Source organism: Teleopsis dalmanni, chromosome 1 (assembly GCF_002237135.1).
Source record: "Teleopsis dalmanni isolate 2A chromosome 1, ASM223713v2, whole genome shotgun sequence".
Taxonomy (NCBI): Eukaryota; Metazoa; Arthropoda; class Insecta; order Diptera; family Diopsidae; genus Teleopsis; species Teleopsis dalmanni.
The window spans coordinates 121,692,050-121,717,300 of NC_051846.1; the positions used below are offsets into that span (position 1 = coordinate 121,692,050).

General features: G+C 32.5%; 1 protein-coding gene across 2 annotated transcripts in view; it reads left to right on the forward strand.

Annotated features, from left to right (window-relative positions):
• The first annotated feature begins 224 nt into the window (after positions 1–224).
• Positions 225–25,251, forward strand: part of LOC119668241 (acid phosphatase type 7) — a 34,627-nt gene continuing 9,600 nt past the window's right edge. Inside the window, exons 1-5 of one of the 2 annotated variants that reach the window (XM_038077688.1) lie at positions 236–736; positions 14,345–14,502; positions 23,578–23,921; positions 23,977–24,535; positions 24,593–25,087. In XM_038077688.1, the coding sequence (XP_037933616.1) occupies positions 628–736; positions 14,345–14,502; positions 23,578–23,921; positions 23,977–24,535; positions 24,593–24,733 (1,311 nt within the window). In that variant the 5' untranslated portion in view covers positions 236–627 and the 3' untranslated portion in view covers positions 24,734–25,087. Of the gene's footprint in view, positions 737–14,344; positions 14,503–23,577; positions 23,922–23,976; positions 24,536–24,592; positions 25,244–25,251 lie in introns of those variants that run through there. The other variant, XM_038077689.1, reaches the window with a different exon arrangement.

Genomic DNA, 25,251 nt, shown 5'->3' on the forward strand with positions numbered 1-25,251 from the left:
TGTTTTTATTATAAATTGTTTTTTATAATTTAATTTCTTTATCATTATGAACATGAATTACTACTTACAAATATTTTAAGTAACACTTTCATATCTGTTATTGCACATATACTGTAAAACAATTGTGCAAAACACTTATGACACAAATTTACGTAAAACTTAAATGCAAAGTGTAAGTACTTTTTATTAAGTATTTACTCGGTAAATTTTGTATGATTTTGTATGAATCAAAACCAAAAAGCAGAACCAATCTCTTTCTTATACTCATCGTGGTAAATTTTCCGAAATATTCCGTTCTCAAAAGTACCTGAAGTATCGGAAAAAGGTGCAAAATTTTAGTGATTTCAGCTGGTGATAGTGCACTTTTCACTAACACTTTCAAGAGCTCTACGGCAAATTTTTGTTGTGCGGAAAAACAAATTTTAGTTCACAAAATTTCTTGTAAAGTATTGTTCTTGTAAAGTATCTTTAATTTAAAGATTAATTGGAGTGGATGGTGGTCTTTATTTGGAAAATTGATTTGGTAAATTAAAGTTCACTTTATCAAATTTTGTTTGCAACTTGGTTATTGGATTGAAAACATTGAATCAGTATTAGTTTTACTTCTTGGACTTAAATTAATTTAAAATGCTGTTTGTATTGGTTTGTGTTCTATTTTGTATTGAAGCTACAAAATCAATTGAGTTGGATAAAGTTTATCGTTATCAACCGGAGCAAGTGCATTTGTCTTTTGGTGGTGAGTTTGTATTTTTTTTATTCATTTAGCTATTTGGGATGTAGATCTGAAATAAAAAAAAATTTGATTACTAAAACCTAGTGTGTTATTATGACGAGGTTAAAAAATTAAGATAAGATCAGCTCAAGTCAGCAACGTTGCTAAAAATCAAGGCTGCTATTTACAATAAAAATTTAAATAATGATGTTTTTGTTATAGTTATGAAAAATCTTTCGTTTGGTGAACAGGAATTAGAAATCAGAAGCATATTTTTCAAATTACAAGGAAAATAAAATTTGGCATAAGTTTTTTTTTAAAAAAATTTATTATTGAAAAATCTAGATATTTTACAATATTGCACGCAAATTTCTTTAATAGAGATTTAATTAAGCTATCAATAGCAACAAAGAACTAAAAACAAAAATCTAGGTTTATGGACTTTTAGACTGCTGATTGCACCTTCGAAATTTAAATGGAATGTGAATATGCGAAAAATGGGAATTTATTTAAATATATTTTTGCATTTATGTTGAGAATGTATTCTATATGATTCTTATTTATTCAGTTACGTGAACATTTTTTTTATATATTATCATATAAAATTTTTTTTAAAACTTAATATTTGAGAAGTTTAGAAGTTTGCCTTTAACTTTAAATTTATCAAAATTGTACTACTCAATTTTTATACTTTTTGTTGTTATTGATAGCTTGGTTAATTCTCTATTAGGTAAAGTCAATATAAAGTCAAAAGATATTCCATTTTTTATATTCCTTGTAATTTGAAAAATACATATCAGATTTTAATTGCTATAAACCATTTAAAAGTTTTTTCAGGACTATAGAAATGATGCCTTTTGTTTCAGTTTATTTCTTTGTTTTGTTTAAATCATTATTTAAGTTGTATTTTATGTCAAATTTTTCTTTGCAAGTTTTTATGATTTGTTGATTTTACTGCGTGACTTTAGGCTAAATATGTAATTAAAACTCTATTTTAATTATCACTTTATGTTTTTAAAGTGATACATTATTTATCGATTATTGTTCTTTGTCATCTTGCGGATACTAATGAGAAATTAGTTGGTTTTATTAATACTAAAAATAATCACATAATAGTTTGTTTTTATTTTTTATTGTAAATATTATATTGGCACACTAAATTTCTACATACTTACTAGCATTTCTTTAAATTATGGTTAAAGTTTAAAAACTCACTTGTCGGAATGTTAGTGATAAGCATTTCTTACATTAGCCTGATTAATAGCAACATTATTTTTTGCAACACAATTTTTAACGTTTGCTTAATCTACGTCAACTAATTCAGCCTTTGTTTTAGATGCTTGTGTTGGAAAAGTCTGGAATGTGTGAATGATCTGTAAACGTTCAGATGGAAACAGCGCACTAATGGTTTACTGTGTTCACGTTACTTTACTGACTTTGAAACATATTCATCTTAAAGGCCGAATCAGTTGTCGTTGGTGAACCGAACGTGGATCATGTAAAAATTATAGTGCAAAAAATAATATTGCTATTAAGGAGATTGATACTAGAAAAGATTATAAGCAACTTACCGCTAAGTGATAACTTCAACCTCTTAAGTGTTCTACTGATGTACGAACTTTGTCTTCAACTTGTCAAAAACATTTACAGTTGAACCAAAACACACTCAGAATTGCTCGTAATATGTTTATAAACCTAATTTTTGTATCGAATTTTGTAAGCATTGTATGTGTATATTTAAAATACCTTAATCCTTATAATATTCAATAAGCACTTTAACTTGTTGAATATTGCTTATTGGTTATAGATTAAGCACTTGAAACTTACTCTATATAAAGCAGAATTAGGTTTCGACGAGAATCAAAGAATAGTTTTTATTGATTGATTACTTTCTTTATTGTTTCAATTTCTTTTATACAATTTTTGTGCAATAATTTTATTAATAATAATTATACCTCAGCAACAAATTAATTGGAACACTGTTAATAATGCAAAATGCAACGTTGCATATTTCACCGTTGCTCCAGTTAAGTTGTTATCTCAGCTTAACATAAATATTCAAAATAAATTATTTCACAATTGCTAAATTGCTTAAAATATAAATTGAATGACACAATTTAACAATGTGAAATAATTTATTTATTACTTAATTTCTATCTTAACATTATCCCCTCCGTTGAGTAGTATAATAATAACTCAACTACTTATACTTCCACAACGAGCTGTTGCCGTCTTGGGGTAGGTTGTGGATATGCTGTGGACTCAGATTGAGGTGAATCATCTTTTCGTCGGGTTTGTTCACACTTCTTCATAGATTTGTATATTATGTAAGTGCAACACAATGTCAGCAGTAAAATAGTTCCCACGTAACTAATTATATGGTGTGGTTGAGAAACTGGTTCGGCCTTAACTGAAAACTTATCCATAGCCTTTAACCTTTGATGTAACATTGATAGTTCTTTCAGTTGTGTCTCAAGATGATCGTCAGCCTTGTTGATGATTGTTTTTATTTCATTTGGTGTAGTTATGGATGCAAGCTGTTCTACATGAACAAATGATGAATGAACTACAGATGGCAATGAGTAATGACCTTGAATTGTAACTAGATTGTTTCTTATTGTACATTCTGGTCGTAAAGTTAGAATGCCCGATCCTTCTATTGTGACTTGATTTAATTGTGTTCCGCAAACAGATGACATCTCAGTTCTATTCACTGTAGCATATATCCATTGATTTGTTTGTTCCATTTTCGTCCAAACCATCTTATTGGATAACTGTGTTAATCTGCAGCTTGTTGTGGTTCGATTATTAAATAATTCTATCTCGCACGTATGAGTTTCTGAGTATCTGCCTAGTTTTATATGCTTTCTAGAACAAATATACACCGCCTTGTTCGGAATTTGACAATTATCTAGCTCATTTTCTCGCAGGGGAATGCATTGATCTCGAAATGTGTTTACTGCTATAAACGAGACATCACTTTTGATTGTTAAAATGGTGTTGTTTATAACTGTTGGTATAGGTAATATTCTGAATAGTTTCATGTCATAAGAATCTATAAGTGGTACCTTAATAACAAATATGATTTGTTCCTTAGTTACTGCTCCAGATATTTCCATTATTCTGTAGAGTTGAACTAAATCATCTTGATTAACCGGAAATCGTCGAGATGGTGGAATATGACTTCTTATATGCTTAATCTCATTTTTGAGTTGTTGAGGTGATAACAATAGAGGACTTATTTTTCCGTGATGAGAGTCAATTAAAACATTTATAATTTCCGCTTGTATTCTTTGCAAATTAGCACCCATCAGTGTCAATTGTATTGCAATTGATATGAATATCTGCGTAATTTTAATTTGTTCGGTTTCATTGTCGATTCGATTTAGTACTTGGCTAATTTGATCTTGAAGTTGACCAAGTTGACTATTAACAGTTTCTTCATCACGTTTAAGTATATTTAATGTTGAATCTATTATGGAGGTTTGATTCTGCAGCAATCTAGCTAGGTGGTTATCATCTTCCTCTAGCTGATTTATTGTTTGTGACATATCCTCTGCGTAATTTGAGTCCAGAACCCCAAATAAAGCCTTTGCCACATTTCCAACGAGGTTTATGGCTCCTCGTTTATCTCGTCTGTTGTTTAATAAAATCTTCTCCTGTAGGATATCATCTCTTGTATGCTCAAACGTACCTACGAGCGTGTGACAAGTCGAACCCTGCTGTAGCTTGATGCACAATTTATCTAGTGCAGAAATTCCATTAACGAATGTGTTATATTGAGTCTGTACCGGAGCTAATTCATAATAAACAACCATTTTCCATTCACCTGTTACCATCTGAACAGTGCCCATATTTTCGAAGTAGAGACCAATACTTGAATTAAGCTGTGTTGTGGTTACAGGATTGCCCAATATAATTGGCAGAAAGAATAGTGTGAGAATAATTGCGAATAATGTTGTTTGTTGGGGCAACTTTATTTTCTTTGATGGAATTACCAAGGTATCTTCCTGGCTTATGTTTGAATGATGTTTTCGTTTTTCGTCTTTCTCTTCATCTTCTCGAAACAGTGGAGCAAGCCGATGAATAGGCCGTTTACAAATTCCTGCAACTGTCTTCACTTCCACTACTCGTACCATGCCATCATCGCCTCGAAACACTTTCGTAACACGACCTAAGGGCCAGTTGAGTGGTGCTGTATTGTCTTCTTTGATTATGACCATCGTGTTTTCTTTGACATTGTTAACAGGAACCTTCCATTTATGTCGCTGTTGTAGTTCTGTTAAGTACTCAGCGTTCCATCTTTTCCAAAATTCCAGTCTCAAATGAGAAACCAATTTCCACCTGGTAAGTAGGTTGTGATTTGTCCCATGAACATTGGTGTCTATAGGTGCAGTGAGTGGTTCACCAATTAGGAAGTGACCTGGTGTTAATGCGGCAAGATCGTTTGGATCTGATGACATTGGTGTTAATGGTCTTGAGTTCAATATTGCTTCAATTTCCACAATGATCGTTTCCAACTCTTCATAGGTTAATGAAGCTGTTGATGTACTTCGAACTAAATGATATTTAGTTGATTTAACAGCTGCCTCCCAAAGACCCCCGAAATGTGGAGTTCGAGGTGGAATGAATTTAAATGTGATTAATTTATCACTGCATGTTTGAACTATTTTATTTTGAACAGAACTTCTACGTAGCAGTTCGGATAATTCATTTAATTTATTGTTCGCACCAACAAAATTTGTAGCATTGTCACAATGCAGCGTCTGGCAATGTCCTCGTCGAGCTATGAACCTCTTCAGTGCACCAATAAATGCATCAGAAGTTAAGTCGCTCACCACTTCTAAATGAACTGCTTTTGTGGCAAAACAACAAAACACTGCTACATAAACCTTGTGTGGTCTTTTTCCTCTGATTTTGTAGTGAACCCAAAATGGTCCACAAAAATCTACTCCTGCATTGTAGAATGGCCTTGAAGGTTGAACTCTAGCTGGTGGTAGCTGACCCATTATTTGTTGAAATGTTGTTGGTCTGCTTCTTGTGCAGCGGACACAATGTTGAACCGTTGATCGAGCCATTATCTTTCCCTTGATGGGCCAAAATTGAAGTCGGATTTGTGACAATAATGCTTGTGCACCACAATGCATGTTTTTTCTATGAACATCAACGAAAACACTTTTCACAATTGGATCATTATATGGCAATACCATTGGATGTTTGGTATCATAAGCTATAAGTGATGATGAAAGTCGACCTCCGACTCTTAGAATTCCGTTACTATCTAAGAATGGACTTAAACTAGAGAGAGAACTAGTTTTGTGCACTGTTCCATTTGAGTGTAATTGCTGCAATTCTTCCCTGAAATCGCTTTGTTGTATTATACGTATGATTACTTGTAATGATGAGTTCAACTCGTCTGGACTTAATATTAAAGAGGTAGTGTGCCTGTTGTCTTTGCCTTTGGAGTATTTTACAAATCGTAGTGCGTACGCAATGATTCGTTGCAATCTTGCAAACGAGTTTCTATAATTGATCTTATAGATGAAATCTTCAGTAATGCTGGTGATTGCTGAAGTTACGATTGAAGGTTGTGTTGAGCGTTGCATTTCAAGCGCCCTCCTTTTGGTTTCAGAATGATCAGTTATAAGATGTTCCTGAGCAATTGGACCTGGCCATGATGATTCGCTTCCATATAAAAACAGTGGTCCAAAAAAGCATATGTGACTGGAATGTAATTCCGTAGGTTGTAAACCCCTTGATAGGTGATCTGCTGGATTTAATTTGGACCTTACATGACGCCATTGGCTTGCATTAGATATTTCATGAATTCGTGCTACTCTATGTGCTACAAATGTTTGAAAAATATTTGAGTTAGAGTTGATCCAGTATAATACAACTTGTGAGTCTGTCCATAAAAAGGATTTGTGGTTATCGTATGCAAGATCTTGTTTAACCTTCGCTAACAGTTGGGCTCCCAGAAGTGCTGCACACAATTCTAATCGTGGAATTGTTTGCCTTTTTAATGGCGCTACTCTTGATTTTGAGCAAAGTAGCCGTACTATGATTGTACCTGTTTTTAGAATTGCTCTTACATAGATTGCTGCTCCATATGCTTTTTCAGATGCATCTACAAAACAATGTAATTGAATATCTAATGGAATTTTATGGTTAAAAACATGTCTCGGAATGATCATATTATTAATTTCTTGCAGTCTTGACCGAAACTTAACCCATTCGGCTTCATATTCATGAGATAATGGATCATCCCAGGTCGTCTTTAATTCCCAAATTCGTTGAACAAATATTTTTGCTGTGACTATGATTGGTGCTACCAATCCTAATGGGTCATAAACTCTTGCTAAGTCTGAAGCTACTGAACGCTTAGTAAAAGTTGTACATGGTGTTATACTTGTTGTTATGCACAAATTATCAAGCTGTGGTGTCCAAATCATTCCCAAAGTCTTAGCTGTTTTGAACGAACAAGTAGAAATATCCCAACAGACTTCTTGATCATGTGGTGAAATGTTTTGTAGTAATTGTGGGTGATTAGCGCACCATTTTCTTGGCTTAAAACCATATGATTTCAAAATGTTAATTAGTTGTTCTTGAATCACCTTAGCCTCTATCAAACTGTTAGAACCACATAATCCATCATCGACATAGAAGTCTCTTCGTAGGGTCTCTGCTCCAAATGGATAAGTACCAGAACTTTCTGGTACTATGAAATATGAGCTGATCGAGTCCCATATGTCACAGTTTTTAGTTTATAAAATCGTAGCGGCTCTTGTGGATTATTTCTCCAAATGATTAATTGTAGCATTTGATCTTCTGGGTGAATAAGTATTTGCCTATACATTTTCTCAATGTCCGTTGTGAAAGCGTATCTTGGAATTCTGAATCGTAATAATATTGAGAATAGATCGCTCTGTACCACAGGACCAGTATGCATAATGTCATTTAATGATCGACCTGATGAAGTTTTACTAGATGCATCAAACACAACACGTAATTTTGTCGTGGTGCTATCTGGTTTTATCACGCAATGATGAGGAATGAAATAATGTGAGGCCATGATGTCATCAGGTTGAATTACTTCCATGTGACCGAGATCTTTATACTCAGTCATAAACTGCACGTATTGTGCCCTTAATGCTTCATTTTTTGACAGCCGTCGTTCAAGAGAGAAAAATCTGCGTTGTGCAATTTCACTAGAGGATCCTAATGTTGATACACTGTCAATAAGTGGCAATTTCACAATAAATCTGCCTTCTTTAGTACGTTTCAAGTTTTCCACGAAATGAGTTTCACATAATTTTTCTTGATCAGACAGTAATTTTGAATTTTGTGCTGATTCTTCAAGATCCCAAAATCGAACGAGGAGATTATTTAGCGAATCTTCTTCTTCGCTAAACATACAACAGACAGCGTCACCTTTTGCTGTTTCTGATAGTTTGCCACTTACAACCCATCCAAGAGTAGTATTCTGGAGTATTGGTTTGTCAACTCCCAATTGGATTTGCCCTGACGTCAAGAGATGTGGATAAAATTCAGCTCCTAATAATACGTCTATTTTTTGTGGCTCATTGAAGTTAGGATCAGCTAATGTAATATTTTTTGGAATGTTCCATGAACTGATATTGACACATTGTGTTGGTTGTGGAGCAATAATATGTGGTAACACAAATGCTTCTAAATTTGTATTGAAATTGCTATTCATTGATTTAAAGACAGTGCTGATTCTTTGACGAGCACCCTTTGTGGTGTTACCAACTCCATTTATACGCATTGATGTTGCTTTTGGAGTTATTCCTAGTCGATGAGCTACCCTCTCGGTCATTAAATTAACTTGAGAACCTGAGTCTAATAATGCTCTACATTGAATTTCTTGGCCGTTATGTGCCAATAATCTTATAGTTGCTGTTCCTAAGAATACATATTGCTGTTCATTGTCCTTTCTTGCAATAGTTAATGATGCTTGATGATCAACGCTTAAACCTGTGCTTACATTGCGTTGAGTATTGTTAGACTTTGGTATTGTTGTTTGTTTTTCAGTGCCATTAACCCATGAGTTTACATGTAGTAAAGAGTTGTGTTTTTGATTACATTTGATACAATTGCCTGATTTACAGTTGTATGCTATATGACCTGGTCGCAAACAGTTACGACATAAGTTTTGTTTTTTAACAAATTGTAGTCGTTCAAAAGTATTTGCTTGTAAGAACCCTTTGCATTGGTATATTTGATGTAAATCTTGCTTACAATATATGCATGATTGCCTGGTTGATTTGTTGATTGTTGCGGTATTACATACCTTTACGTTATTATTGGTAGTACTCTTTTGGCCGATTGCCTCCAGAGTTTGAAAACGTGTTGCAATGAAACTTAGAAACCCTGTCATTGATTGTAATTCCTTTGGTCTTGCCAATGATTGCTCATACAATGTATGTGTAGTTCCATCCAGCTTCTTTGTTAATAAATGAAGAAGGAGTGGATCCCAATGAACTGTTTAAAGATTTAAGTTATTTAATGCCAACAAACATTCATGTATTACATCATGTAGTGACTTTAGAGACATTGCAGTGCCAGAGCATTGAGGTTGTCCGATTAGCCGTTGTATTAACATGGTTGTTAATATCCTCTTATTCCTGTATCTCTCCTGAAGTATCTTCCATGCTACGTCATAACTATCATTGGTAGTTAGCAGATGTCTGATGAGCCTCTCTGCTTCTCCTGATAAATTATTTTTTAAAAACCACATCTTTTGTACCTTGGGTAGTGATTGGTTGTCTACCATTTGAGAGAACATATCATAAAATTGTGTCCATTTAAGATAATCTCCGTCAAATCTCGGTATAGACACCTTCGGTAATTGGATTGGATTGTTAGTTACCTCTGTTGTAACTACATGTGGTTGTTTTGTTATTATCAGCTCAGAAATTGAAATCAAAGTTTGTTGTATTAATTACTCTAATTGTTGATAATCGTCTATATTGTAACCAATTGATAGTGGGTCACTAGCGATTTCCCATATATTAAAATTGAGTTCCTCAATTTCTTGCCACAACTTGTTGATTTTTATTTTGTATATTTCCAACGCAGTAAACGTGTTTGATCCCAAATCTCCTTGGACCTTCTCCAATAGGCGTTTTAATGATATTTTCATTCCCATTTGCTTGTTAATGAGACATGAAATTTCTGTTTGTTTAGATACTTGCGACTTCTTGCTGGGATTTGCTTCATCACTGAACTCCTGTAGTTGCTGAGTGAATCGAGCAATGTAGCATTCTGCTAAGTCTTTAGTTTTTAAATAATCCTCATTAGTAAAATATTCATGAGTGGTTTCGACATCTGACAACTCCCTGATACGGTTGTCATTTTCTTCAAATTCAGACCATATATTAATTAAACGCCTTTTACGTTCTTCAAAGTAAGCTTTATTCAATTTCCTTTCTTTAGGATCCTTTTTGAAATTCGAAATCAATTTCTGGATTAATTGACCCAGTTGTTGCTGTTCGAGAATTAACTCCTCAAAAGTTTCCATATTTGTTTTCAGCAAATCAGGTACCTTGGTGCTTGTAATGTGTTCGCAGCTCACACTGTTGTGCTCTTGCTGTTTTATTGAAAGCTCACACTTGTTGTGCTTTTGCCTTTTATCTGCTTGAAGCTCACACTGTTGTGCTCTTGCTTCGACGCCTTAATGAAGTAGTATGTGATCGTGATCTTTGGTCACGTCCTTGATTTACGTCCTTGATCTACGTCGATCACGTCGGGGTCACCAAATTTTATGTATATTTAAAATACCTTAATCCTTATAATATTCAATAAGCACTTTAACTTATTGAATATTGCTTATTGGTTATAGATTAAGCACTTGAAACTTACTCTATATAAAGCAGAATTAGGTTTCGACGAGAATCAAAGAATAGTTTTTATTGATTGATTACTTTCTTTATTGTTTCAATTTCTTTTATACAATTTTTGTGCAATAATTTTATTAATAATAATTATACCTCAGCAACAAATTAATTGGAACACTGTTAATAATGCAAAATGCAACGTTGCATATTTCACCGTTGCTCCAGTTAAGTTGTTGCCTCAGCTTAACATAAATATTCAAAATAAATTATTTCACAATTGCTAAATTGCTTAAAATATAAATTGAATGACACAATTTAACAATGTGAAATAATTTATTTATTACTTAATTTCTACCTTAACAGTATGTTACAGCATGTTTACATATTTTCTTTGTTGTGAAAATTGATATGAATTAAAACATAATTGATAAGAAATGTGTTGTAATGTAAAATAGAAATTTATTACTATTTTCAATTTTACTTGGTTAGTTAGTTAAGGTCGCTAATAAATTTTGATTAATTATACAAATAGCTTTCATGCTATTTAACTTTGTTAAGAATAAATCAAGACAAATTAGACCAAAAATATTGAATTCAACCCTTAGAAATAAATTTCCATCAAACGAAATGAACAAAATTTGATGTATTTTTATCTGAAATGTCAACAAACAAAAGTTGAGCTGTAAATAAACATGCTGAGAAAATATTTAAAAAAACCATGTTTTTATTAATTGAATATATTTAGGTTTAGTATTTAAAGTATAAGTATTTAAGCATTTTCATTCATAAAACTAATCTTACAATTTAATTTATGAAAAGGCTTAAAATCCGTTTTCTGACAAAGTATTTATTGTTCGCTTTTTATTTTATTCACTTTGCTTTGCTGCCATTGTAAATTTTTCTTGATAACGCAAAGAACGTCATACTTCTCTATTTTTGAGAAATAAATGTGTGTATTAGCCAAAACACACATATTCAAGAGGCGGCAGGTTACAATTTTAGGGAGTCTATTGTCACTCAAAGACATAACATGATTTATGTATTTGCAATGTGGTATTAGCCTTTCTACGAATATATATAGGATTGACAGTCTGGTTTTAAGTGTAGCATATGAAGTACCTTTGTAGCATTTCTACTTCATTTAATTAGTCAATCGTCAACTTGTGCTGCATTAAAGAGGATTGATCTTACAGTCGCTTGAAATACTTAAAACGTCTATTCATCATACTTGTGCTGCGTAAAAGAGGATTGATTTTACAGTCGCTTGAAATACTTAAAACTTTATCGCGGGTACAACCTCATTTATTCTTAAAACTACTTTCAATGACGAATTTATTGCTCTTCTTGTCTCACTTAGTTTTTTAATGAGATAATATGCCTGTAAATACTTTTGCTATCGAATTTAATAAGGATTTGCGTCTATAATTTTTCACGTCATACGGATCATCTTCGGACAAAACACTATTGAATTTTTAAAAAATTACAGTACTTCTGAATTATCGAATATGTAATTTAAAGTTCGTGTAATTGTTTCGTTACCTTCACCTGATGTGTATTTTAGAAATTCTGTCGGAATTCGTTCCTCTCCGGGTGCTTTATTGTCTTTGTAACGCTCCAAAACCTGTATGCCAGAATGCCAGAGTTAACTTGCACCGACTTACTGAAGTTTATGCCATTTACCTTACGTACATTGTTTTATAAGCGTTTAGAGTCTTACTGCTGTTAATGATAAGACTATGCCATTAGTGTGTTAGATTAGATTAGATTTCAAACCAGTTGAGGACTTGCACCATGTTAGTGCATTTTTTGAGGTATATTGTGACAAACCTACTTTAGTTCCATAAACTAGTAATAGTTAAAAACACCATTATGTCCTTTGGAGAGATGTTGCCTAATTCCGTTATATGTGGATAGGCAGTACCGAAGTCTGAGTCTAGCGAGACTGTCACAGTGACAGAATGTGTTTTGCTGTTTCTTCTTCTACGTAACAATGTCTGCAGCTATCATCTATTGTAATACCTAGGTTCGATAGATGCTTTTTTACTCCGCAACCAAGTGAAAAACCCTGTGACAAGTCGGATGCCACTTCTGTTCAGTATTAGGAGCCCCCCTTTTTCTGGCTTTTGATCGATTCGGCGTGAATTCTTTAGCTTGTCTGCTTTGCATTATCTCAATTTGTCTGATCTGTACTCTCCAGCCATTCATTAATTTAAAGTTTGAAAGAGCTCCATGAAGGACTGTGCTGCGTATTTACAATTATCCAATATGTTGTATATTGTGAGGAGACCAAAATTGTATATTCGAATTTTCTTTAATTCAAATTCCAATCAACGTTGTATTTCCAAATTTATCAAACACTTTCATATTCTCAATAATAAAATTCAACACGTAATTTCTTTATAATGTTTGTTCATGCTATTTATTTCTTGTTTATAATGTATAAACTTAATGTCTTAAATTTTAATGGAATTTACACACATAATATTATTGCGGTTTTACGGTTTTCCATATGTTTTATTATTTAATGTTCGAATACTTGATTGTTCATTTTATATAGAATCCTTAACGTTTATTCACTTTAACTTTGATCTTGTTCAGCTTGTATCCAGTTTTATATATGATTTACTTTATCTCAATCGCAACTTTTCTCAGCTGATCTCTTTTTCATTGAACTTTCCTTAACTGCATTTTTCTTCCATTTACTAGTGGAATGCTTAAATGCATCTTTCACTTAACTTCTTGATTATATATTTTTACAGATTTCTTTTACAGATTAAATACTTCTACGAAATCCATACTTTTAAGGATCATATACTTTTGCAGACCATTTTCACTGATTCAATACCTTTTTACAGATATCTTGATCTTTTAAGATCAACTAATTGAATATTTTCACAGATTACTTTTTTTTCCAGATTTCTCTTATAAAATCACTTATGCATTAACTTAATAACTACCTTTTTTAGATTAACCTAATTAATAAAACAGACTCTATATATATAGAGCACCATGAAAGACGGTGGTGATTTTTAATATTTAAATTTTATTGTTTTAATAAAATAAATATTAACACGTAAATAAAGGAAATATATAAATAATGTTATTATTATTCATATATCATTATTATTATTCATTTACTTAAATATATTTCTTTCTTTATTATAAACATATTTCTTTATTTATTATAAATATATTTCTTTATTTATTACAAATACATTCCTTAGTTATAAGTTTATGTAGAACGGAAGTTTGTAGAAATGTATAAAGTCATTTTTATTTTTTACCTAACAACTGTTACGGTCCCTGGTTAATAATACAGTCGGATTTTGATATTTTTCATATCTGATATGTATTTCAGTTCTTTGTAACCTTTTTAAATATTTATTGAAATATTTCGATTTTATTTATACATAATCTCTTAAAATGATTAAAAGTTTAATGTAGACAGTTTATTTTTTTTTAAATTTATTTTATTTAGTTTTCATCCATATAAATATTACGAAGGTTTCTATTTGGTTATTGTTACAACTGATTCTAAAAATATAAATACGAGTATAGCTATTCATATAGAAACTATGATCGGTTTATAAAAAGTTTGTTTCGTTTATTCTGGATTATTGCATTTTTTTTTATTGGATCATTTTTTGTAATATTTATAAGGCAATAAATGTATAATTAAAATTTAAATATTAATTGAAAGTATGAGTTACCAATTATTTTCTTGTCCGAAATTAAAAAAATAAGAAAACATATGTTTTTTACTTTGCTTTTACAGAGCACTCCCACGAAATTGTAGTGACTTGGACTACACGCGATGATGCAGGTGAAACAATAGTTGAATACGGTACAGGTGATTATCTGTTGAAGGCTAACGGCACATCGCAAAAGTTTATAGATGGAGGAAGTAAAAAAAAAACTCAATATATACATAGGGTAAAGGGATTTTAAATTACTAAATACTTACAAAATTTCTTGGTGGTCTAGAAAAACTGTGATCCAAACAATACTTTTTAAAAGATAGGGAAATTAATATTTATTTAGTAAATGCTTAAATCATGATAATATTGAGTGATATAGGTATATATAGATATATGTGATATAGATTTTCCATTAAAAAATAAAATTTTTGTATAAAGAAATCATAAATATGTTACCTCATAGCCTAGAGACACGTTACACTTTTGATGGTACAAATAGTGCTAGCAAAAGTAAAATTTCAATATACAATTATACAACTGAAACTACAATTCAAACTATAAAACTACAATTATACAACTACAAGTACATTTAATAGAATTTTGTACAGTTGCTGCAGAACAAAATCTTGAAAATTAAGTGAGACACATAGACTCTTCCTACTATTGTAGAAAAATTTTCAATGAGTTTTAAATTAAATTTATTGAGATTAAGATTATTATATTTGCGAGATAATTAATAAGCACACAATTTCGATTTAAGGAATTTGACAACAGATTTCAGTAAGACAGCTGTTTTGATCAACTTCTTCCACTACGCTGTTAGCTTAGTTTTGCAAACATACGGCTTTAAATTTAAAAAAAATCCACCAACTTGTAGTTTGTATAAACAAATGTTAAAACTGTATAGTTGCGTTTTCCTATTTGTGCTAAATAGCATATATAGTTTTTGTTAAAGTCAGTTGTAAAAATGAGACAAGTTTACTACTTTGAACCTTAATATCTCAAGAATTAACCTACCGATCAAAAATAATATTCGTCATTAAATAAATTATAATAAAATGTTGCCACAACGACAAAACTGATCAAAAATATGTAAAAGAAATAATGCAATTTTCAACTGTTGTACTGTTGTTTTGTTTGAATTATTTTTACTGCAAAAACGTAAAATAACAAAAAAAAAACGCTTTGCTGCTATACATTTTGAAACAAGTTATGTATACTTCATTTTGATTTATTTTCTACAGCGTTCATAACAACAGCGGAGCAAGTACAGAGTGCACAACAATAATCGCAACTGAAGAAATTGAGTTGAGGTGATGATAATAGCAACATTTTATTTTATTATATAAATATTTCATATTTCTTAGAATTAAACCTAATTTCTTATTTCAATTCCTAAAATTGAAATTCTTCTTAATTCTTTAAAATTGTGCATTTTAATATTTTTTTCACCAAATAATTTTTTATATATATAAACTTCTTTAAAAATTGTTTTTACCTCTTCTTTTCAAATATGCTTCTTTTAAAAAAAATTAAACTCCAGCACTTTTGTTCAATTATTTCTCTATTGTTTTTCAATTTGTCATTAATTCATTTTTTCCGCGTTTTCTGAACAATTGTCAAATTATGAAAAGTCTGCAGACTTTTGCAGACTTAACAAATAATTTTTTTTTTTTTTTTAAACATACATTTATTTATTGCATCTTCTCTTAAAATGAGACTAACAATAAGTTGTAAAATCTTATAACTAATTACATAATGTTACAAATTTTTATTTTAACTATACATTGTATAAAATAAAATAAAACAAGTAAACCTTATATCACGAACCTCACTTAGATTTTTTTTTTTTTTTTTTTTTTTTTATTTTCTTTTATTGCGATCTGTCATTCAGAGTAGACAATAAACAATATTTAAAAGTTACTAAATACTTAAAAGACCATTTTGAGCTTGAATGGACTGAGCTCAGTAGCACATCCGTCTGTTGAAGTCGGACACATTAAAGTTCCAATGGCGTTTGTTTGCGGAGGCGTGTGAACGTTCTTCCTTCTGCTATAATTCTGCTCATAAAGAGGTTGGGATGATGTAACATACGTTTTTTGTGTTTACTGGCTTGGCTTTTTATGACATCCTTAACTACAGGAACGTTGAGATCGCGATGTATACATTCATTTGTTATATATCTAGGAGCATCTAAGATTAATCTAAGGGGTTTTGATTGAAAACGTTGGATAATCTCAATATTTGAAGATGCAGCAGTTCCCCAGAGTTCAATGCCATATGTCCAGATTGGTTTGAGTATCGCTTTGTAGATAAGAAGTTTATTTTCCACGGAAAGCTTTGAACTTTTATTCAGTATCCAGTAGAGCTCCCGCAGTCTGATGCCAAGTGCTTTTCTTTTAGTAAAAATATGGTGCTTCTAAGTTAGTTTTGTGTCAAAGTGTATTCCTAAATATTTCACTTGGGTAGATTGAGGGATTAAGATATCGTTAAGTCGTACCGGAGGGCAATTTTTCCTTCTCATTGTAAAGTTTATTTGTGAAGACTTAGTCTCATTTGCTTTTATTCTCCAGGTTTTAAGCCACTGGGAAATGTTATCTAGCGCTCGCTGGAGTTTGTTTGATGCTAACTGGTGATTTTCGTCTGTAGCAATTACCACAGTATCATCGGCAAAAGTTCCAATCTCAGTACCAACGGTGGTAGGCAAGTCGTTAGTGAAGAGTAAGTATAACACTGGTCCCAAGACACTGCCTTGTGGCACTCCAGCCTGAATTGGCTGCAAAGTTGACATTTCATCCCCCTGTTTTACAAAGAAATATCGTGATTCGATGTAAGATTTTAAGAAAATATAGTAATTAATTGGGAGCATCTTTTTAAGCTTAAACAATAGGCCGTTATGCCAAACTTTATCAAATGCCTGGGATATGTCCAGAAATGCTGCTGTGCAGTACTTCTTTTTGTCAAATGCTGTATGTATGACATTAACCACTCTGTGTACTTGCTCTATTGTACTGTGTTTTTTTCTAAAACCAAATTGGTATTCCGGAATTAGTCTCCTTCTATTGACAATGGGCATTAATCTGGTAAGAAATAAATTTTCCAACAACTTTGACATAACCGGTAGAAGACTAATTGGTCTATATGACTTAACATCTTTTGCCGTTTTTCCAGGTTTGAGTATCATGGTGATTTGAGCCACCTTGAATTGGGGAGGGATAAAGCCTTTTGTGACAATAGAATTAAAAATGTTTCGCAGCAGTACTATTGCTTCATCCGGTAACTCCTTTAATATTTTTGAAGTAATTAGGTCATAGCCGGGTGCTTTATTTATTTTTAGTTTTTTGATTTCAAATTTTATGTCAAAAATGGAGAATTTTTGTATTGGAAGGTCCAGTTGGTGCGTTTGCAGTAATACCTCTCTAATCTCTTCAGATATACTATTTGGGGCTTCATTAATGTTTGGAACAAAAACTGAGGACAGATGGTCCGTAAATACATACTTTACATTTTTCTGTATCTGTTCGGGCCCATTGCCCAAGTTCGTTTTTTACTGGTGCATTGTGCGTTGTTGTCTGTTTCTTGATTGCTCGCCAGAGAGAGTAGTTGGTGGAAGTAGTTGCGTCTAGTCTTTGGAGATTTCTTTGTATTTCCAAATTTCTGGTTGTTTTCAGATGTTCTTTTAGATTTTTGATCAGCACATTAAAAAGTTTTTTATCTTTCGGAGATTTGGTTTGTTGCCAGCGCCTTCTGGCTGCTCTTTTGGCTCTTATAAGTTCTTGAGTCGTACTACATAATGGTGTGGCGAATTGTTGCATGTTTGAAGGCGTGGATCTCCAGGCTGATTGTTGAATACTCCTTATAAGATGTTCGGTTGCAAGCGCAATTTCTTCGTCTGTTTTAAGCGCCATTTTTTCATCAATTAATGCCTTAAGTGTATGCCTAAAGGCATCCCAGTTGGTTAATTTGTTGTGCAGATAACATTTTTGAACTTTAAGTTGTATATTCGATTTTATCCGTAATAATACTGGCGAGTGATCTGATGAAAGATCAAGGCTAGATTTACAGAAAGTGTCGTTTTGTCGCACTCCTTTAGTAACACAAAAGTCTAACAAGTCTGGCATTTTTTTGGGATCCGTGGGCCAATAAGTTGGTTCTCCAGACGAGATAGTTGAAAGGTTTTCGCTTCTTATAGCCGCAAGCATCTGTCGTCCTTTAGGTGTTGAAAGCCGAGAGCCCCATTCAACGTGTTTAGCATTAAAATCTCCCCCGCAATAAATCTGTTACCTAAGGTTCTAAAGAATTTTTTATATGTTGCCGTCTTAGTTGCGTGTTTTGGTGGACAGTATACTGATGTTATTGTGATTGAGCCACACCAATCTTTTACTGATATGCTGGTTGCTTGAATCTCTTCAGTGCGGTATTGTTGCATTTCAAAGTGTAATATATTTGTTTTAACTAAAATGCCACTTCCCCCATGAGCCGTTCCATCGGGATGCATAGTGTGGTAAAGGTCATAGCCTGGTACTTTAAAATAATGTTTTGAAGTAAAACGTGTTTCAGATATTAGCATGATGTCTACTTTTTGATCTTTTAAAAATTCTTGTAACTCTAAACAGTGTTTTGACAGCCCATTCGCATTCCAGAGCACTATATTTAATTCACTGTCGGACATAATTTAGTCGTCAGCGTGACAAGAACATTCATTAACGTAGTGATTTGTTCTAACATTTGCTTAACTACTATTAGAACTTCGCTCATGGTATCTGGAGATTTAAGAATAGTATGAGATTTAGGTGATTGTTCCACTAGCACACTAGCATAACTTCTTTTGGGATCCCTTGGGATAGAAAGTTTGTCTTTTTCTTCGTCAGTTTCTTTGTTTGTAGTTGTTGTTGGTTTAGGTTTTAGTGTTGGAAATTTCGCGGTTTGTAGCTGCTTATATATCGAACAGCCTTTATAATTTGCAGGATGATTTCCTTCGCATAATACGCATTTGACTTCAGTACTTCTTCCTTGGATTGGACATTGAGACGAAGAATAGTTTTTTGCACATTTGATGCACCTCGGATGTCTTCGACAATAACTTTTCGTGTGGCCATAGTCTTGGCAGTTACTACACTGAGGAATGTCTCGTTTAGGACGGGGAGGCTCAAACGTGACTCGACTATGCATCAAATTCTTTATGCTGTAGATCTCCTTGTTATTTTGTTGAGGCTCAAGTTCTACAATGAAGAGAGGAAGTGGTTTTTTCGATTCTCTGTGTTTCATATTGAACACGTTTAGAGCTTTATGGCCTATTTCCGCCAGAGCTGTTTTAATGTCCTCAGTATTGACAGACGAATGCATGTTTCTCAAGATAGCTTAAAAATTTCGTTCATCTTTAGGCTTGTAGGTATAAAATTCGGTTTTTTTCGATTCGAGTTGCTTTACTATTGTAACATAAGACTCAGTTGTTTTTGCTTGGATTTTTACCTTTTCGTTGTTTAAAACTTTTAGCTCAAAATTGTTTTCTACTTGTGAGGACAAAAGATTTATGAGAGGATTTATGTTATTCACCCTATCTACGAATATTGGTGGAGGTTTGGGCTGTTTTTCGGCATGTTGTGTCACTTCTTCAACTTCTTCTTCTTCTGTTTCTAGTACTGAAAATCTATTTACGGAACGGCTTGGATTGTCTAGCCAGTAATTATCTAATTTAGCTTGTTTTTTAGTTTGTTCAGCATTTTTTGAACGACGAATTTCAGGACTTGAACGAGTTCTTTTCTGACTTTCTTTTGGAAGTTTAATTTTTTGTATTGAAGAGTTGCTTAATAAGTTTTCTTTTGAGTTTCCCTTCGATTGAGTATGTAATTTGAAAGTTTTTTGGCTGTTCTGCTCTTTGTGCACAGGTGTAGAGAGCATAGCGCAATTTGATGTAGTAGTCATTTCGTTCAGTATATTGTTTGATATATTAGCGATTGAACTTACCGAAGTTGTTGGAAGTAAAGATAAGGCATGAGTAGACGAAACGGATATCAGTTGATGTAGAACTCAAGGTGTTAGTTATCGAGTTTGCAGTGCATACTGTGACGCTATTTGTAGTACATGTTGATGTTGAGCAGGAATGTGCTATTAGATTCGTTGGGGAAAGTCCCAGCGTGGGCGTATGAGGTGAGCTTATCAGTGGGGTACGGCATTGTTCACTCCAAGAGTGAGATATACTACCTAGTTTTTGGTGTAAACAAGTGTCGTAGTTTTTTTCAATTGAGTTTGAATTGTTTTCGGCCTGTAGCTGTTTTTGGCTTCGTGTTGCTAAGGGACTTCGTTGAACACTCATTATTTGAAATTGTGTTAGTTAATGCTTGGTTTTCGTTGATCTTATTTTGCTATGCACTGGAGCGTTCGCATAAATTAGCGTATCGCCCATGCAGCAGAACAAGTGATTTTTGAGTAGTAATTATTTTAAAAAGATTAAATTATTTTTAAAAAAGAATCGGTTAAATTAAAATGTTAATTAGTATAAAAATGTACCATATATCACATTTGATTTTGTTTAAGTTGTATTTTAAATGCAAATAAATATTCAAATATTAATATAAATAAATTTTTTATTATTATTTTAATAAAATAAATATTAAATATTAATATAAGTGTTCAAAATTTTCACAAAATAACACGTATTAAATTTATGGATAATTAATTTTATCCAAAATTCGTTTTAGCGTTTTGCAACACTTATTTTAGTTTATTATTTTAAGTTTAAAAGCTTTTATTTGCTGTCTCTATCAGCTTTTATGTGTTTGTGTATAGAAAAACCAGACACTAGTGTAACTATCTGTCTCTGTCAGATTTGTTTAATTTAAATTAAATTTACGTTCCAAAATAAGGCGAATTATTAGAAGAGCGCCAAAATCTTTATGCTATCACAATATAAATACGAACAATTAATTTGAACATTTATTCACTATTTCAATAGTTTCCGCATATATACCGCGATTCAGCACTCAATAACTTCGTTTATCTTGAACTTTGTATGTAGTTATCGCGCTAAACACCCGCTAACTAGTAAAACTTTGTAAGAGCACTATAAAACACGTCCGTACGTGGAGAAGACTATATGTATGCAATGGGTTAAATTTCATTGGAGTGAATGTTAGGTGGTTTCTTAAGAAAGTGGTTCAACTTTAACAGATTACTAAAAAGAAAGGTGCGCTTTTTACTTCAAGCTGTTGAATATTAATTAACGGCTGGACGGTCAGCTCTTTTTAGGCGGGAAGTAATAGATAGAAGTGCGAGATTTCTTGCTAAGGGATTAACATGCTCTGTCAGCCTTTTATTGTATTTTTTTCTTATATTGTCAAATTCAGCTTTAACTAGGGGAATATGTAGATCTCGGTGTATACTTTCATTCCTAATATACCATGGGGCACCAGTGATAATTCTTAGTATTTTTGACTGAGCTCTTTGTATAATTTCAATATTTGAAGCACTAGCATTGCCAAATAGCTGGATACCATAAGTTCATATTGGTTTTATGATACTGTTATACAAGAGTACTTTATACTCTAGGCACAGGGAAGATCTGCTATTAATGAGCCAATGCTACTTAGAGGCTAGGAGCTTCATCTGAATTTTTTTGGCTTCAATATGTTTGCGCCATTAACAAACATATGTTTGGCATTAAAAAGTCTTGTGATAAAATTTATGGCCAAAAGGGGTAAGTTTTTTATTATGATGGGTGAGATATTATCATATCCCGGTGCTTTTTTGCAATCTAACTTGTTTGTGATTATTTGAACAAGATCATTGGCCGTGATATTCATGTCAATAGATGGTGCTGATGGATCTTGAGTGGGAAAGTCATATTGTCCTGTTGCAGGATTTGGTTGGAACACCTCTTTTAGGTAATCAGCAAAAACGTTAGATTTTTCTTCATCACTTCGCGCCCAGTTTCCAAGAGAGTTTCTTATTGGAGAATCAGAGTCTATGGGAGAATTTATACCTTTGCTAGCATTCCACAAAGATGAATGGTTTTTGCCATTTGGACATAGATTTTGAATACAATTATATTGTCTGACTTTGACTTCCTTGCTTAATGCAGATCTAAGTCTCCTTTGGGCTTCCTTAAATAAGTTTTGCGCTAAAGGGGACCTAGATTTTTGCCATTCACGCCTTAATCTACGTTTTTGTAAAACTAAATTCTCTATGTCACTATTTGTAAGTACTCTATTGAATCTGTAAATTTTATTGCCTTTAGGGGTGGAGTTTTCTGCTGCTGAAATCAGAATTGAGTTTAAAACCGAGGTTGCGTTCTCAATATGAGACTTACACTTTATCTTGTAATTTGTGTGTATGTGTGAGTTAATATACTTTTTATATTTGAGCCAGTTTGTTCTAGGACTTGTGAGGCTATAGGAACAGTCATATAACTGAGGACCATCAAGTAAGCAAAATGTAACTGGAGAATGGTCAGAAGACAAATCGCAGCTAGTGTATGTTGAGATAAAATTTTTGCTTATGCCTTTGGTTACGGCGAAATCTATTAGGTCTGGTATTTTATTGTTATCAGCAGGCCAATATGTTGGCTGCCCAGAGGAGATTACGTCTAGTGCATTTTTTCTATTTAAAATAGAATTGTAGAGCTGTTTTCCTTTTGGATTACAGAGTCGTGAACCCCAATACGTGTGCATGGCGTTGTCTCCCACCGCAAGAAATCTTTCACCTAGAGTTAAGAAGTAATTCGTAAGTTGGGTCTCAGTAATGTTGAAGCGTGAAGGACAGTAAACTGCCGATAAAGTTAAATTTTTTCCTTTGTGCTTAAGGCATATTGATGTGGCTTGCATATAATTATGATCATATGTACCTAGAAAATTGTGTTTTAGACGCTTTCGTATCAAAATACCTGTATCACCATGTGCTTTGCCAGGAATAACCAGGAATAGAAAAGAAATTTTTGTTTGTTAGATTTTTTTTGAGCAAAGCATTACATCCACACTTTCTCGGGACATGAAATTAGTGAGATGCATAATTGAAGAATACTTTCTTTGCTTCATAATTTGGTGTTTCAGAAAAAGTAAAAGCAATTTTTCTGTTATTTTATGTTTAAGTTTTTGCAGTAAAAAGAATACAAATAAAAAACAGAGTACAATCGTTGAAAATTGCATTATTTTGTTTTTTTCATTTTTCCGTTCCGTTTTGTAGTTGTTGCAACATTTTATTACAATTTAGTTAATGACGAATCCGTTAATTTCAATAAAATCCGTTGTATGTATAAATTAATATTATGTAAAATTAAATATTCAATTTAATTATATCTAATGGAAACACACAGGCTAAGTTATCACATTTAAAACCAAACACAAATTATGAGTACCATTGCGGTGGATCTTTAGGTTGGTCAGCAAAGTTTGAATTTCGCACAGTACCCCAAGGTGAAAATTGGTCACCAAGTATCGTTCTTTTTGGTGACATGGGTAATGAAAATGCTCAGTCGTTAGCGCGTCTTCAGCAGGAAACGCAACGAGGAATGTATGATGCAGTCATTCATATAGGTGATTTTGCTTACGATATGAATACAAACAATGCACTTGTGGGTGATGAATTTATGCGTCAAATTGAAAGCGTAGCTGCGTATGTGCCTTACATGGTGTGTCCGGGCAACCATGAAGAAAAATAGTAAGTTTGTTTAGTAAAAATACTTTTTTATATTAAAACTCTTTTTAATTAAAAGCAATTTTTCAAACTATCGAGCTCGATTTAGTATGCCAGACGACTCAGAAAACCTTTTCTACAGTTTTAATTTAGGACCAGTACATTTTATAGGATTTTCTACCGAATTATATTATTTTTTAAATTATGGTTTAAAAACGCTTGTATTTCAATATGAGTGGTTAGAGCGTGATTTGCAAGAGGCTAACAAATCAGAAAATCGTTTAAAACGTCCTTGGATAATTGTTTTTGGCCATCGACCAATGTATTGTAGTAACGAAAATGATAACGACTGTACACATTCAGAAACTTTAACACGTGTAGGTTGGCCTTTTATACATATGTTTGGACTTGAACCACTCTTCTATCAGTATGGTGTTGACGTTGAAATATGGGCACACGAGCATTCATACGAACGTCTGTGGCCAATTTATAATTATAAAGTATATAATGGTTCTTTAACTGAACCTTATCGTAATCCTGGGGCACCTGTACATTTAGTAACTGGATCCGCTGGTTGTAAGGAGGGTCGGGAACCTTTCAAATTTACTATTCCGGAATGGAGTGCTTTCCATAGTCAGGTTCTTAGTTTTTTTTTAATGTACTTAATGTTTTTATTATATTTGATTACTTCGCAGGACTATGGTTATACACGCATGAAAGCTCATAATCAGACACATTTGTATTTTGAACAGGTTTCTGATGACAAAAACGGCGATATTATAGATTCATTTTGGATCATAAAAGACAACCATTATAATTACGAAAGACGTGTCTAAAATATATTATAAGTTGCACTAATTTACTCTGAATTTAATTGACTAGTTATTTATACTATATACATTTTGATTTGAAATTGGGTATTAGAAGTGTTGACTGTTTGAAGTAGCATACATAACGCAAAATGAATGTTATTTACAATTAAAATGTCAGAACTCAGCATATCACAACGTTTTTTATGCTGTTAAAGAGATAAAATAAGTTTTTATTGATAATTATTTGGATATTGAACATTATATGTAAACAAAAAGAACCCACATTTTATCTGGTTGTAACTAATCTATAAATATAATTTGATTTTCTTTAAATGCGTTGCGTTTTATTGTTATATTCAAAATTTTAAAGAAACCACACAAGATATTGTTGTAACCTGGTCTACTCGCGACAACACAAATTTTTCAAAATGTGAATATGGCATCAATAGTTTTCAATTTGAACAAAAATCGAAGCATATACCATTTAAATTTGTTGACGGTGGCAAAGGAAGGAGCATCCAATATATACATAGGGTAAGTTT